Source organism: Podarcis pityusensis (genome assembly GCF_964106645.2).
Source record: "Podarcis pityusensis genome assembly, chromosome: 3".
In the NCBI taxonomy this organism is placed as follows: Eukaryota; Metazoa; Chordata; class Lepidosauria; order Squamata; family Lacertidae; genus Podarcis; species Podarcis pityusensis.
Window position 1 is genome coordinate 86,721,465 of NC_138026.1, and position 16,587 is coordinate 86,738,051.

The following is a 16,587-nucleotide window of genomic DNA, read 5'->3' on the forward strand; positions in this document are numbered from 1 at the left end:
CCGTCGCATGGATCACAGTGGCAAGATTAGGGCGGGAGAGGTAAGGGACCAACTGCTTAGCATGGTGGAGATAAAAAAATGCTGCCTTTGTTGTAGCTGTAACCTGCGCCTCCATAGAAAGGGAGGCGTCGAAGATTACACCCAGACTCTTGACAGAAGGTGCTGGAACTAATTGCGCCCCTGCAAGAGATAGGACTTGCCCCCCCCCAGCCCCATGTCATTCCGACCCAGCCAAAGGATCTCTGTCTTCGAAGGCTTTAACTTCAACCGGCTCCCACACAGCCATCCAGCCACAGCTTCCAAGCACCTGATCAGCGTGTCTGGGGCCGAGTCAGGATGGCCATCCATCAGCAGATAAAGTTGGGTGTGATCAGCATACTGATGGCAACCCAAACCAAAACTCCAGACAACCTGGGTGAGGGGGTGCATAAAGATGTTAAAAAGCATCAGGGAAACGATTGCGCCCTGTGGCACTCCAAACACCAAGGTGTGCTGCGACGACAACTCCTCCCCTAGTGTTGTACTGCAATTTCACAAATAAAATACACATGGAGATAATGTGCCAAATAATACCCTCAAGTTAATACAGCTTTGAAATGCAGTAATTCGCTATTGGATACCTCATCCTTTGCCTTGATGTCACTTAAGACAATGCAGAGTGTTTTCTTCTCTCACACCACAACTGATTCCTGCAAATTACCAAAGGGTGGAAGTGTAACCCGTAACTTGTGCAAATACAGAACACATTCACCAGAGATGCACCACAAACCAAAAAATGAGTATCCAACAAAATGTGACATCAATCTGGAACACACAAGGAGGCACAGCTGGGTTGTCACCTCAAATTCCAGAAGGAGGAGATCAGAGTACCACACGTTACCAATGACAAACAGCAAGAGTCTGAAGTCCCATCGTTTCTTGTAGAAATTCAGTACATCCAGTAAATCATTGGTACTAATGGAGCATGCAGGTACTAAAGGATCTTGTGGGTGTAATCCAAAATGGGAGAAAAAGAAGACCCAGGTAACTACTGACCCATCAGCTTGACATCAATTCCAGGAAAGGTCCTAGAACAGATAATTAAACGGCCAGTCTGTGGGCACTTAGAAAAGAATGCTGTGATTACTAAGACCCAGCAAATAAGTCATGCCAGACCAATTACATTTCTTCGTTAGATAGAGTTACAAGCTTGGTGGATCAGAGGAATGCTGTGGACATTGTATATCTTGATTTCAATAAGGATTTTGACAAAGTCCCCCCATTATATTCCTGTGGAGAAGCTGGTAAAATGTGGCCTGGATGAGACAATTGTTGGGTAGGTATGTAGCTGGTTAACTGACCAAACCCCAAGTGGCCACTAATGGTTCCTTGTCATCTTGGTGAAAATGGGACAAATGTGGTACTGCAGGGTTCTATCTTGGGCCTGTTGTTCTTCAAGATCTTTATAAACAACTTAGACAAAAGAACTGAGGGGATGCTCTGCAAATTTGCAGATGACACCAACCTGGGAGGGGTAGCTAATGACACAATAGAATCAGGATTCAAGAGGACTGTAACATATTGCAGAAGTAACAACATGAATTTCAACAGGGACAAATGTCAGGTTCTGCACTTAGGCAGGAATAACTAGCTGCACAAATATAAGATGGGGGACACCCGGCTTGCCAGTAGAACATGTGAAAATGATCTCTGGGTCTTCGTAGACCACAAGCTTAACATGAGTCAACAGTGAGCTGCAGCAGAAAAAAAAACCACTAATGCTATTTGAAGCTGCAGCAACAGACATATAATGGGAATTAATAGTACCACTCTATTCTGCCTTAGTCAAACCACATATGGAGTATTGTGTCCAGGGGTGGACATAGACATGGGTTTAAAATGCTATAAATAAGTCAGAAATTAAATAGTTCAAATATCCATCTTCAAATATCTCAAGGGCTGTCACATGGAAGATGGAGCAAGCTTGTTTGCACCTGCTCCATACACAAACCAATGGATTCAAGTTACAATAAAGGAAATTTCTGATGGGAAGAGATGTTCTACAGCGGAACAGACTGCCTTGGAAGGGCAAGGAAAGACAATTAAGGAAATCTGTCTTAAAACTTTTTTTTAAGGCTGAGTATGAAGGTTTCCTGAAATGAGAAATCCACATCCAAAGCATGTCCATCAGGGAAAAGAGATCATCATTATTCAAAATGGAAGTAAAGTATCTCCATAGAGAGGAAAGTTTTAAGTAAGAGAGGCAGCTGGAAAATGTTAACACCAAGATTTCAAATGGAAATTAGGTTTCATTTTGTATTGGGATTTTTCCACATAGTCTTAAGTAGGTTTACTACCAAACAGTTTTCATTCACGGATGTCTTGATGTCTTTATGGCGATCAAGGAAGCCCCTAGGAGAACCCACAGCTGTTTCTGTCAGACTGAACACACATATACAAGAGAGGCATGTAATGATCACCAATCTACACAGCAAACATCAGGCTATGATATTACAATGAATGAATAAAGAAAACATATAGAAGATATTCACTGTGGTTATCAAAACAATCTTGCATATGTTATAAATGTGATATATGAACATTTAAGGCCTGCCTTATGTATGAAGGACAATTATTAGAAACTGCAGTGCTCAAAATTTCAGCTGCCACCCAGCAGCTCTGTGCTGTCATCTTTATTTAAATCAAGTAACCCATTATTTGTTTCTGTGAAGAGTGAAGAGTAATTAAACATTTGCGAAGGCTCCACATGTTTCTGGAGATGTTTGGAAACATACAGAGTGCACATGTTTTTATATCTGCTCTCAAAGGCTGCGGTGTTACAGTTCAACCCAGGACAACATCTAAGCAAAACAAACCCAGGCATAAATCAATATGGCTCCACTGAAGCCAGGGGACGAGATCCTCAGCTTGTGGAGAAGGGTAGCCCCAGTGAGGTCAAAAGGCCTAATTCTTCAGCTGCTGTCACTAACCATGGTGATAAATTTGTTTGTGAGGAGAGAAGAGGCCATGAAAACATTGCCGCGTGACCACTGAACAACATGAGGAAAATGCCTCCAGTGTAGCATGAAATGCACAGGGGGCAGAAAGCCCATAGCCAAGAACAGGAAGATTGCAGGCAACAAGCAACTGTACATTTGTGTGGAGGGAACAACCTTGTATGGAAAGAGCTAAGAATGGCTGCAACAAAACTCACCTTGAGCTGCTTTCTGCATGTGCCGCTGGGTTATCTCCTCTTTCAAATGATCTGTGTAAATGACAAAGTACATTTGGTCAATAAAGTAAATAAAATAACTTGACAAACAATTTTCATGCTTTTTACTCTCCTGCAGAGCCAGTGCAGGCATATATTCCATTGTCATTAGCGATCTCCTGAACAATCTTTATCTTGTTGATGCCGGTACTATTTACAATTTATTTATTGCATATCTCAAAGCACTGGCTTGGTCATTGGCTCTGAAAATTCAGTCCCAGGATGGCGGCACAGCCACTTTCATGGAACTGCAGCGTCCTGCAACTTTGTAAAGCCAAGCAGCGTGGAAGACAAATGGACTAACAGGAACTCATTCATAAAACTAGCAATGGAAAACTGCTATTAGTCATTCACTCAGTCTCATAACCAGCATTTAAGCAAGTTACGCTGAAATACTTGAATGTTCCAAGGGCAATTGTAAATGCCAGATGCGGTATATTTTCTAAAAGTTTCAGTGCTCAGTATAGGAATGTACCAACTCCTTCTCAAGCAGAAAGAGTAGATGAAGCCTTCATCTTAGTGAATACCCTGTCACAAGCTGTGCCACCTTGATCAGGAGTCCATTTCCTGGAGTCTTCACATTAAAGTCAGGGCTGGGTTAAAGACATGGCTCTTGGACTGGCCTCACAAAAAGATGTTTGTATGAATTGGTACTGTTCATATTGCCCAGCTGCCATGAGGTCCCAGGCAGCCTGCAACGCATCAATGTATGTTTTTCACCTCTGTTTCAACTGATCCTAACTCATGAGTATAAAGACCTCCTAGAACCGTAGGTTAATTTCCAGTCTGGGCGGGAACAGTTAACATCCAGGTATATGGTGGTACAGTGGTGCCTCGCAAGACGAAATTAATCCGTTCCGCGAGTGTCTTTGTCTAGCGGTTTTTTCGTCTTGCGAAGCAACCCTATTAGCGCCTTAGCGGATTAGTGCTATTAGCGGTTTAGCGGCTATTAAAGGCTTATCGGCTTAGCGGATTAGCTGCTAAAAGGCTATTAAAGGCTTAGCGGCTTAGAAAAAGGGGGGGGGAGCGAAAAAAAATCTCAAGACTCGCAAGACATTTTCGTCTTGCGAAGCAAGCCCATAGGGAAATTCGTCCTGCGAAGCAACTCAAAAACAGAAAACCCTTTCGTCTAGCGAGTTTTCCGTCTTGCGAGGCATTCGTCTTGCGGGGCACCACTGTATATAAATTCAGTAATTAATAATAATAATTTTATTCCCTAATGGCCACTGAACAAGTTCAGCCCATTTTCCTCATGCTCTCTCCCTGAACAAAACATGTAGTATGAAACTGAGGTCTGTCATAAAGGGGCAAGATCATTGAGTTGTCAAAGATATACAGTCAAACCCTGGTCAAACTGCAAGAAAAATGGAACTCATTTAGAGGGGAGCAAATCTAAATATTCAGTCAGTCTACAAGTCTTAAAAACATTAGAATATATATATATATATATATATATATATATATATATATATATTCCTTTCAAAGAACTCAGGTATGTTTTGGGGTGTCTTTACTCTAGTACTTTACATCAAATTGTTGCTGGATGAAATAGTCATAGCTTGATAGGGGTCAAAACCACATCTTAAGAATTCTATTTTAAATCATTTGTTGTTAGTGCTGGAAGACCCACACTAGTTTCAATTTTCCTGGGGGAAATCCATGATAAATGTGAGAGCACAAAAAATTCCAGGATAGGTTTTAACTACGGCTGCCCTCCTGAAAAGAAATAGTTGGCTAGAATTTATTTTTATTCTATGTGTTACATGAGAATGAACATATTTTATAACACTGTACACAAGGGAATATTTTCATGAGAATCTATACATAAGCAGGGGTGGAGAAGAGAGGAGGCCCAAATGAGGAGTGGTCTGAAAGACATGGGAACAGGGGATAGCCATAATATTTTCACAGCAGGATATGAGAGGATGATTGAAACTGTATCAGTGGGAAATAAATGTATTGGTAAGATATAAGTGAGCAAATAATTCCATTAGGGAGAAGGCAACAGTTCTGATGATGAAGAGGTAGTTCTGAAGCATGAGAGTCATTCTGGACTCACAGTGGTCCATGCAGGTGCAGGTGCCGAGGGCAGCCATCTACCAGCTCCATGTGGTACGCCAACTGAGACCCTACCTGTCTGCACACTGTCTCGCCAGGGTGGTACATGTTCTGCTTACCTCCCACTTAGTCACTTGGGAAGACAGGCGAACTAATATCAGTGTACTGGATGAAGCAAAGATCACCAGTGTTGAAGCAATGATTCTTCAACATCAACTTTGTTGGCGTGGTCATGTTGTACGGAGGCCTGATTATCGTCTTCCAAAGCAACTACTCTATTCCGAACTTTAAAATGGAAAGCGTAATGTTGGTAGTCAACAAAAGAGGTTTAAAGACTCTCTCAAGGCAAATCTTAAAAAATGTAGTATAAACACCAACAACTGGGAAACACTGGCCTGCGAGTGCTCCAGCTGGAGAACAGCCTTTACCAAAGGTGTCATGGACTTTGAAGACACTCAAACTCAGACCGCAAGGGAGGAACGTGCTAAGAGGAAGGCACGCTTGGCAAATCCACACCATGATCAACTCCCGCCCAGGAACTAATGTCCCCACTGTGGAAGCATGTGTGGGTCCAGAATTGGCCTCCACAGTCACTTACGGACTCATTGTTAAAACCGTGTTTCTGGAAGACATTCTTACTCGGCTAAGAGTGATCTCCAAAGAGAAGAGAGAAGACTTAGACTACTGTATTGCACTCTATGTGGGGCTACCTTTGAAGGTAACTTGGAAACGACAACTAATCCAGAATGTAGCAGCTAGACTGGTGATTGGGACTGGCTGCCGAGACCATATAAAACCAGTCCTGAAAGAACTACATTGGCTCCCAGTACATTTCTGAGCACAATTCAAAGTGTTGGTGCTGACCTTTAAAGCCCTAAACAGCTTTGGCCCTATATACCCGAAGGAGTGTCTCTACCCCCATTGTTCAGCCTGGACAGTGAGATCCAGCTCAGAAAAGTCTTCTAAAATCTTCAGGGCTGGCTCAGCAAATTACCAAAAATGCTGAAGCAGAGTACATAAGTTAGAATTATATTTAACTTTTGATTTTCTTTTGCCAAGTTGCTTGTTTGATGCTTTTGTGTCTCTGTGATTTACCAGGAAAAACATGTTTGGTTAAGTGCTCCAGACTGGTGAAACACCACATGCCCAGACACTTGTGTAACATCAATAGTCTGTAGAGCAATGGGAACTTGAGAAATTGAAAAGTCTTCATTTCAAGAGGATGTGGGCCACAGACCTGTCATTATAGTGCACCCTCCTATGTTGTCTCTTTAAGCAGATCCCCCTAGTTTGGATGAAAAACTGTTTGTAGGGGGCTGGTGGTACCTACTTATAAAAGAGGATATTCAAATCTTGCTGGATGAGTAGTTTAAACAAAGCAGTCAGGAGGAAAAGGAAAGCATTGTACCTGAAGATAATAGCAGCTTTGATGGTTGGGCTGCAAGACACACACACACACACACACACATACATATACATATATATATATATATATATATATATATATATATATATATATGTCTCTTTCTCTGATATTCTTAATATTATGGTATTACACAAACAGAAACAGATGTTTGACAGAAAGATGTTTGAAAACCCCAAATTCTGACTCATATGCTTTGCTATTTACAGTGCCTGCTCAATTAAGAACAAGAGTCAGTTAAATTAAAGCTCAATCCGCATTTAGAACTTTGAAATGTTTAGAAAACAATTGACTCGAGAACATTTTCCAAAAGAATAAACAGAGTTCTTTTAAAAAAAACAACACCCCTGCTTATGTCTGCTTTCCAATGATTTGACATTTTTTTAACTAGTATGTTGCATGTAATAGCAACCTTATTTTATCCTGAACCATGCTCCCTCCAAAATATTCCTCATACTGTGATAACAGCATTATGTGCTAGCCACATTTATACACACTTATAATAAACATGTCATTTAAAAATAACCATAATTATTTGGTAACCCTGAAGGCTTTTTGGATAACAGCACATAATAGATTATGACTGAACTGTCTCTACCAGGATAACTTTTCTTAGGCTATTTAAATTTGTTATTTATTAAAGGTTCAGCAAAACATTGCTTTGCTGACAATGAGAGCAAAGTAGGAAGTCGTATGTCTTTTTTGATTGATGAGTTTAGTGTTATAATTACTTTGCAATTTGACTGTGCTGGAAACAGATCAGAGATTAAAAATTCTGGACAACATTTAAATGCCTATGAATAATAACAAGGCAGGATTGACTTAATGATTGCTTTGGGACAAACACTTCTCCTGTTCTTGGTTTGGCACTTAGCATCCAATGGGACGAAAATGGAAGGGCTCCCAGCAAACATTTGATGTGGCCTATCACATCCTCACTCTGGTCCTGCTTTTATCCCCTTCTGTCAAGCAAATTGACAAGTCTGCGTATATGCTATAATCAGTCTTGATTTTGTATGCAGAAATCAGCATCTGGAGAATATCAGCTTTTATTTTAACAAAGGGAGTATCTAGCACTTAGGCCTGCAAGAAATGATGGATTGTGTTACGTGGGCTGTGATGAAAAGTTTAACCTGCTTTTCTTATAGATTATGAAAAATGTAAGAATTTAATAAGAATAGGTAAAGTTTGTTTAATGTTGAAATGGTCAGCACTTTCAGCTGGTTAACTGTCACAAAATTAGTTCAAGACTAATGGATTGAGAGTTTGACAGGGTAGCAGTGCGATAAGGCAAGGGGGATGTTCGGTATCTGTTTTATTCCATCGTTGTCCTTACACTGTTCTTTCTACTGTTGCTAAAGTCACTTTAATTCTCCCCCATAGACCATGAAGGAACTGCACCCAGAAGCAGTTGCAACCTGATGCAGTGAAGAAAACTCAAAGGTTTCTCAAAGCACAGCTAACTGTGAAATGAAGTTGGGCTGCCAGGGTGGGGAATTAGCCTGGAAAACAATGTGGCATTAACAGAAAGGGCCTGAAATCAATACGGATAAATGGAAACGTAAGTACGCAGTAAATGTGTTTCTAAATGATTATTGCCAAAGGGGTGAATGCTAGCTGTGCCAAGTGGACTCTCAGCTGAGAAAACAGGGAAAGTCCTAGCCAATGGAAAACATTGTTGTTGCTTATTCCTCATGCAGAATACTCTGTCTGTGATCAGTTGGCATTTGGTAAATTGCTGCATATGCCTTCTATAGCTTCCCAGCACATGCGACTGTCACCCATTATGAGTTACCTACCTGCACATGCTGTTTATGTACATTTCTACATAGAAACATTCTCACTGTAGACATTTTGCAATATATAGGATGTCCCTAATATGCATAAAGCTTCTCAGTCCTTATGTATTTCTCCACTCCATTTGGCAGAGTTGTGTTGTAGGTTTATTTATAGAGTGTTCATTCACTCTTCTTTTCTGCTTTATGTGGAGCAAGTTTGTTCCCCCACTCTCTCTATCAGAGTCTCTGTTGGCTGCCCTAGTGCAAACGATTTTTCTTTATTCCTCTAACATGTTTTACAGTTGTGCTCTTGTGAAGCTCTATTAATTTCAATTATGCTTCTGCAGGTGATACTCCTGGTGGACTGTACTCAATATTTTCCCTTATAACAAGTGCTGACAGAAGCTGTCCATGGATCAGGTTGATTAATGATCTCTTTAAATATGATGTTGAGCCATTAGGTCAGACTAAAGGTTGCACCTCTGGTCAACTGTGCACATCAAGAATGTAACAAACACTTCTGCCCAACCACAGAGGCTAACCATCATATTTCCCAAGGGCCCAACACTGTTCCTCTATTACATAGCTGCTAGGCATGCAACACAAATTCATGCAATCTTTTCTGGAGGATGAACAGCAAAAATGTGTATCCAGACTATTTTTTAGATCGGTATATTTTGTCAAAGGCAGACAGCTATTTAATCAAGTTATACTATGACTGCAGGGCAATCATTTAGTCTGCATAGGCTAATGAATTTACATTTGCAAACATGCTCACACATAGACTCACAGAATTGTAGAGTTGGGAAGGACCTCAAGAGTTGGTCATCTAGTCCAATCCCCTGCAATGCAGGAATCACAGCTAAAGAAGCCCTGACTGATGACCACTCAAGTTTTTTTAATAGAAAACCTGCAGTAAGCACCTACTGCTGGGTGAGGCAGGTACCTGAAATCTGAACCAGTGCATGAAGCTTTCATAATCCCAATCCCCTCAGAAGTCAGCTGGGAGAATATAGGAGACATGGTTTCTAACAGCACTATTGTGTCTACTCACTTCTGAGTAAGTCTAACGAGCTGAATGTGGCTTATTCCTGGGCAAATTGATACAGAACTGCAGCCTAATATTAAATTAGGCTCCATAGTCAGATAATTCCAGCCCTTTTGCCTATGTGCTATGGGTATGGATCTCAAAGTGGACTGGAGGACATGCACCCAAATGCCCCCCCCCCAATTCAAATCAAGTATCACCGTCAAGTCAATACAATTTCTTTTCTACTTCCTCAATTTTACCACAAATTTTCATTCTACTTCAGGAATTTTGAAAAATTAGGAATGTTTCCTTCCTGCTCCATGTAGCAGACGGCTGTCATATTTTGTCTGCATCACACTAAGGTTTCTCCATATTCTTTCCTTCCTTCATAATTCTATTTGTACTCCACTCTTCCACAAAGAGAACCATGCTCCAAGTGGCTTACAACAAAGAAAACAGGAATATATCTCAAAATCAACCATCACAAGAACAATTTCATAACATTATAAAACAACATAATAGAACATATAACAATATACAAAAACCACATTTCAGTACTACAAATATAACAAGATTACATTAACAACATTACCCACAGAATTCTGCACCAGATAAGATTCTGAACCATCTTCAGAGGGAGCCCTACATATAACATGTTGAAGTAATCTAACCTACAGGTTACCAGAACATAGACAACAGAGGTTAGCCTATCCCTGTCCAGAGAGGGGTGCAGCTGGGGCAGCAGCCAAAGCTGATGGAAGGCACTCTGTGCCACTGAGGCCACTTGAGCCTCAAGCAATAGTCATGGATCCAGGAGTACCCCCAAGCTACGTACCCTCTCCTTTAGAGGGAGTGTAACCCCATCAAGAGCAGGCAATCTCCCACTCATCTGGTCTAGGGAACCACCCACTAATAGTGCCTCAGTCTTATCTTGATTGAGCTTCAGTTTGTTGGCTTTCATCCAGTCCATTACTGAGGCAAGGCAACAAACTCGAAGGCTTATTAGTAACAAAATAAGGAAATGATTCCAGCTCTGTTGTATGTACAGACTTTTTCCTACAAACAAGAGATGGGCTTTGGCATGTTGTACTGTCAGGTCCATAACTTTCTGAAACACAAATATTTACTCAAGGAACAATGAAATATCATACATTCTTACAGAAATGTACCTTTTGATCCCAATAATGTGAACTGTAGACACATAATTTTGATCCCAATCATGTGAACTGTTTTGAGTGAACCCTGCCCAAAACTGACCTTAGCACTGTGCTAACATTTCTCTCCACAACTAATTATATTTTATGAAGCCTCACCAAACAAGCTGCTAAAAATATTCCCACAGTTGATACCAAATCATTTTTTCCAAAGGAGTCATTCTTCATTTGGAGATAACAGTACCAATAAAATGCTGAATGCTGAATCTCCACATGTTCTGGCAAAAAAAGTAGTTTTGGGGAATTGAGGAATTCACTCAGCATGCAGCTAGCTGTCATTAGGAATGTGATAAATCTGGTGGTTTTGGCCTCAGTTCCTGGATAAAAATACCATCCCAAGGTATGGAAAAGAGACGAAACTAACAAAATTAGTGTGCAGACTTCTGATGGAAGACACAAGACATGGAATTATTGTGAAGATAAAAATGAGGAGGGAGGGGATGAAGGAGAGTCTGGCCTGTTTCAGTATGAACTTTAGAAGGAAGATTAGTGTGGACACTGATTTAAATTCATGGATCTCTTATGGACTTGCATGTCCCTGATTAAGGGCCCAGGGGTGGGGAGTGAGCTAACGGAGCCCCTGTTAGCTCACTCCCCACCCCCAAGCTCTTCAACAGGGTGGCAGTGAGTGGGAGAGACTGGGCAGTACCCAAACAAGTGCCGGGCAGAGGCAAATAGATTGTGCATGCTGCTCACCAGCTCTGCTCCCTCTCCCCGCACCCCTACTGTCACTCTGTTGCATGATTTGAGGGGGGGGGGAGTGAGCCAATGGAGGGATATGGACTGTGTGCACATAAACATGCTTGTACACTCCCCAGCTCCTCTACCTCTCCCATCCACTGCAGCTCTGTTGCCTGGCATGGAAAGGGCACAAGTCATGACATGGCAGGGAAGGGAAGAGAAGGGCAGGGGACACCAGAGGCCTAATCGGTTCTGGGTAAGTCTAACTGATGTTCCCAAGTTGCCCACCTTTGGGCTTTCTGCATAGCCCAATCCTGTGCATGTTTACTTGTAGTAAATCCTATTAAACCAATGGACCCTGTTGGGTGGCCTCATATCAGTTTCTATGGATAGGAACATTGCTGGGAATAACATTTTCTCTGCCATGTTTTTTGTGACTGCAATGGGGACCTCCACAGTGACAGAGCTCCCCACTTGCCAGAAGAGATCGGCAGAGGACAGTGGATGGGGATGACCGCCCAGTCCTAAGATCTTTGAGCAGCCCGGGGGGGGGGGGGAGAGGATTGCAGCCTTTAAGACAATCAATCCACTCTCTTCGCCTCAGCCATGTCCCCCAGCAATATGGGATGCACAATGTTACTCCTCAACCTTTCAAGATTGTTGCAAAGATTAAGCATGCAGTAACATATTGTGAAGTGCTTTGGAAACTCTAACATTCTATACCGATGTGTTTGTGGAATGCTCTCTCCAGGGTGGTTTGTCTGACATCTACTTTGAGGTCATTTCAGTGCCATGTGCAGATCTTTTTTATTTCCCCAGACTTTTAAATATTACATTTTATTCCTGCTGTATGTTTATTGTACGCCTAATTGTAAGCCACCCTGTACATACATATCTACATATATACGTATCTTTTACTTTTTAAAAAGCTTTTAAAATACAAAACCTCTGGCTTTGCATCACAACAGACAGGAGATAATGGAAACCAGAGACATTGCTTCATATGTTCAGGAAAAAAAGAGCTGTATTCAGCTAATGTTTACCCAGAGCCTATGTCTACTGAACTTACTGAACCTAAGTTAATCCTGATGTACTGCAAAATCCATTAAGACCAAAGGACAGTGGTGTCTTTGCACCCACAAAGGCATGGCCACCATGCTTATAATGTCAATGGAAAGATAGTAAACCTTTTCCTTTCCAGAACCTTGCTCGTCTGTGCACTGGTGAGGCCAGGTTGCACAAAAGACAGAAGGTTTCTTCTTCAGCCTATATAGCACCATTTCTTTTTCTTCTTCAAATCCTGGCCTTGTCTTGGGAGGCAAGACAGCACCACTATAGACTTGTCTTAGCAGTCAGCTAAACGAAAAGAGGAGCATGGCACACTAAGTTGCAGAGTGACTTGCTGGGCCAAAAGAAGTTGGCAGCAATGCCAGCTCACTGTTAAAATGGACAAAGCATGGAGGAAAGGAAGAATGTAATGATAGAGTGGCTGATTCAAAACGTAAGGCTCAAGAGGGAGGCTGTCCACTTGTGCAGAGCACCAAATATTTCTATAATGAACAAAGGAAGATTTCTGTGTGTGCTGGGGGAGGGAATGCTGCACTACAGAGCCATACGAAGGCCTGGAGGGTGGTGCTCTTTCTTACCCCACTTGGGAAGCAACTACAATGGCAGGGCCACACTGCACTCTGCTAATACTACAACACAAGTATTTATGGATACAAGGCATTCAATCCTAATTCAGGGACCAATACACTTTCTACTTTCTTTTTAAAAAAATAATGGTCCATAGGCAACACACACACACACACACACACACACACGGTCATGTCTAAACGTTTTTACTTTTACTTCCCTGTGATAAGCCCAAGTTAGGTGATGGCTCCTAAGCAGCTGTTATCTGCATTCCCTACCAGTTTTTCTAGCCAAGCTTCAGAACTGAGCTTTAGATGGAGAAACATCACCAACTGAACTCCTTAAAGAACACAGCTTGCCCAGCCCAGCAGAATCTATTATTGACTTTGGCATAGTGTATTTTGGTCCCTCCAGCACTGTGTGGAAAGGAATAGTATGGTCCAAATTACTAGCAACTTTTAGGTCCAACATTGATGCAGGCAACAGATCCTTCAGTTTCTTTTCAGCTTTACATTTCTATGGTTCTGCATGGGCCCTAATAAATTAGAAGCATGTCAATATTTTTTTTCAAGTGAGAGAGACAGCATCTGGACATTGTCCCTTAGTTGTTTATCACATCTGTTTGTCCTTGAATTAAATATAGAATTGGCCCATTACCATAGTTTGAAAACAAAAAACAAAAACCACAATGCCATATGGCTAAGGGTTCACTGTCCTTTAAGTCAATTACATATTCATGCTGATGCTGCAGGCTAGTCTTAATGGCTCCAGATGAATCAAGATACGATTGATTTCTGTTTGCATTTTTATTATTTGATTATTTCTAAAGAATGGTAGAAAAAGAAAGGTGCTTACTCTACAACTCTGAGCACAAAAAATGCATTATGTGCTGCAGAGTAGAAAGAAACTGTACACCAGCTTAAAGTCTACTCTCCACACAGTTGCTTAAGTGTGCACCTAAAAATGTAATGTATGTTGGCAGAGCCAATGTGCTTTTAATCACATTGTGTGTCTATACATACACACACTTATCAGAGATCTAGGATTAGTTATATCTATTCTGTGTATGTGATGAACCTGGGTTTGCTTCTATCTGCAAGGACAGAAACCAGAATGAAGGTCTCCTGCCTCCTCTCATACTCAACAGTATCTGTGATGGATAATTTTATGGACCACACTGAAACACCTAAAGTGATTAAGATGATACATTTTTGTCTATTGTCTGAACTTTTCCTCTTTTCCTATATACTTAAATCTTTGTCAAGTATAATGGTTACTTATATTAAGTGGTATTTTTTGGATGAAAGTTGCTATTTCAAATATTGGGCCACATCCACTCTACTTTGGGTATTCTAATGAGAAGTGTTCAACATGAGGAATCCCTTCCCTGCAAAACAAAACACCATGAAGCAGTCTTTGAATTATTTTAAGATGTTTTCTGAAATATATGAAATGACAACTGCTTCTCATCTTGTACGTTCATGCATCTTGTCCCTTTCCATCAGGACCAATGGGAGTTTATTTGTGATGTAGGGTGATTTTTTCCCCCAGGAGTAAATGTTAAACCTCCCCTCCTCACATGCTGTAGTCTGAACCTGGATCAGATGCCCTTTCACTTGGTTGAAACTCTTTTAAAAATGGTTATTCTATACTATATTACCAAAGAAATACCACTCCTAAGATTTAATCATTCCAATGAACTCTAAAAATGAGGCCCTTCTAAAGTAGTTACATTCCATGGGAAGTCCTAGAATAAGTATTGGTGATGTTTCAAAGCCAGCTGACTATGTATGTGGATTTAAAGCCATTTCATAACTTCTGGTAGAGAAGGAAAATACGATTTAAAAAACCAGCTCAGCTCAATCTTAGCTACAGTTCAGTAATGACGGCCTTGTAATATAGGAATTTATTGTGCTGTAGACTGTTTTCCTACCATCATATCCAGAAACAGCTGTGCCGACAGTGCTAATTCCACATGATTTAAGGTTTAATCAACTTGGAAAACACCAGCCATTGTATTTTATTGCAGCAATTTTGTGAATTCTGCCTGTTCATATGCAGGTCACACATACAAAATATCTTCCTGATATGTTGCTGTGTTTTTTAAGGATTTGGACCTATTCACAATGGCATTTCCATTAAAGCCCAGGGTCTGATTCCTCATGCTGCTTCATGAGAGTGGAAAGAAGAGTGCTATAATAATAAGATTTACATCTGCACTTTCATGGGCACTATGAAATATGCTGACCTTACAAAGAACATACTTTTGCAAAAGCAGCAAATGCTAATATGAAATTATCCCCGTTGATTTCAGAGTGCTAATATATCAGGGTGGAGATATTGCCCATTCTTGTGGAAGGTTAGATCGCTACATAACATGTACACTGGAGTTTCTTGATAAGAGTAACTGATCATCTTGATCCATTGCCTGTCCAGCACCTCTAAAAAAATATGTACTTCAGAACACAGAAATAGAAATACACATCTCTGTGTCCATAAAGGACTTCTTCATGTTGAGGACTGTCCGAGTGGCAGTAGGAGTGTATGAAAAGAGTAGGCCTCTGGCCTCTAAAATGAAAATGAAGTGATACCAGATGCTGAAGGACTCTTTGCGTTCAGAAAATAGATTACAGGCAAAGTGTTTCTATTCTTTTTCTTCCCATTTTCTCGTTTATTTTACTGCTAACCTATGGAAAAGCTGCCAGTTACATGAGACTAGGAACATTATTCATAGAATTGAATAACCTTACTGTTCTATAAGTATTAATATATTAATTACATCCAGCCTTAGGGTTCCAAGTTTTGAAACATGATTACTTCTTGCCAGTTATTTTGAAAGGAAGACTGAATTCCAAGTAATATTTGCAACACGATGAGAGATATACAAAACTTGATTAAAAATTAGGAAAAGCATATTAATTAAATCCAAGTTATTAAGGATGGAATCCAGTACTGTACGAACTTACAGTTACATGGGAATTATCTGTGTGACGCTCAAGCAATTTCCCCCATCCAGTTCCAGCTGGCTGCCCCCAAATCCCACAAAGCAAGGGGAGCTATGATCTGAGCGTAACTATGAAACTGTGCACCTAGTTATTTCTGCTGATTTTCACTGTGGTCAACAAACTAAAGGGCATAATCTTGAAGCAGGAGTAGTCATGGCATATAGGCTGCAAATGATCTGTGAGAAAGTGGGTGTACAATCTCATTTAGCCAAGAAATGGTCTGAAGGCACAAGGCACCATTCTACTGCTGTTGTAGTTCATCCTGCCTTCCCATCACATGATGCCCAGGAGTGGTTTAGAAAAGTCTTAAAACAAGAATAAAAAATGGGATATGCAATAAAACATCAAGTGCTACTCTTCATGGTGCCAGTCAACCCTTTCCTTCCCCAGGATAAGCCATTCTATTTATTCTCCTATTTTGATTCTCCGTTATTCCCCCCACCCCACAAACAGAATAGATTTTCTCAGTAGGGACCCATATAAATAGAGGTGGAATGATGAAAAAAAAAAAGC

At 40.8% G+C, this 16,587-nt stretch overlaps 1 protein-coding gene across 5 annotated transcripts in view; it reads right to left on the bottom strand.

The window, feature by feature from the left end:
* Positions 1 to 16,587, bottom strand: part of KIF6 (kinesin family member 6) — a 164,244-nt gene that overhangs the window by 41,956 nt on the left and 105,701 nt on the right. For all 5 annotated transcript variants that reach the window (XR_013984511.1, XR_013984512.1, XR_013984513.1 and 2 more), the window contains one exon: positions 3,194 to 3,244. Coding sequence is in view for 2 of the 5 variants with exons in the window: in XM_081000155.1 (XP_080856281.1) it covers positions 3,194 to 3,244 (51 nt within the window). In the remaining 3 variants the exon portion in view is untranslated. The remainder of the gene's footprint in view (positions 1 to 3,193; positions 3,245 to 16,587) is intronic.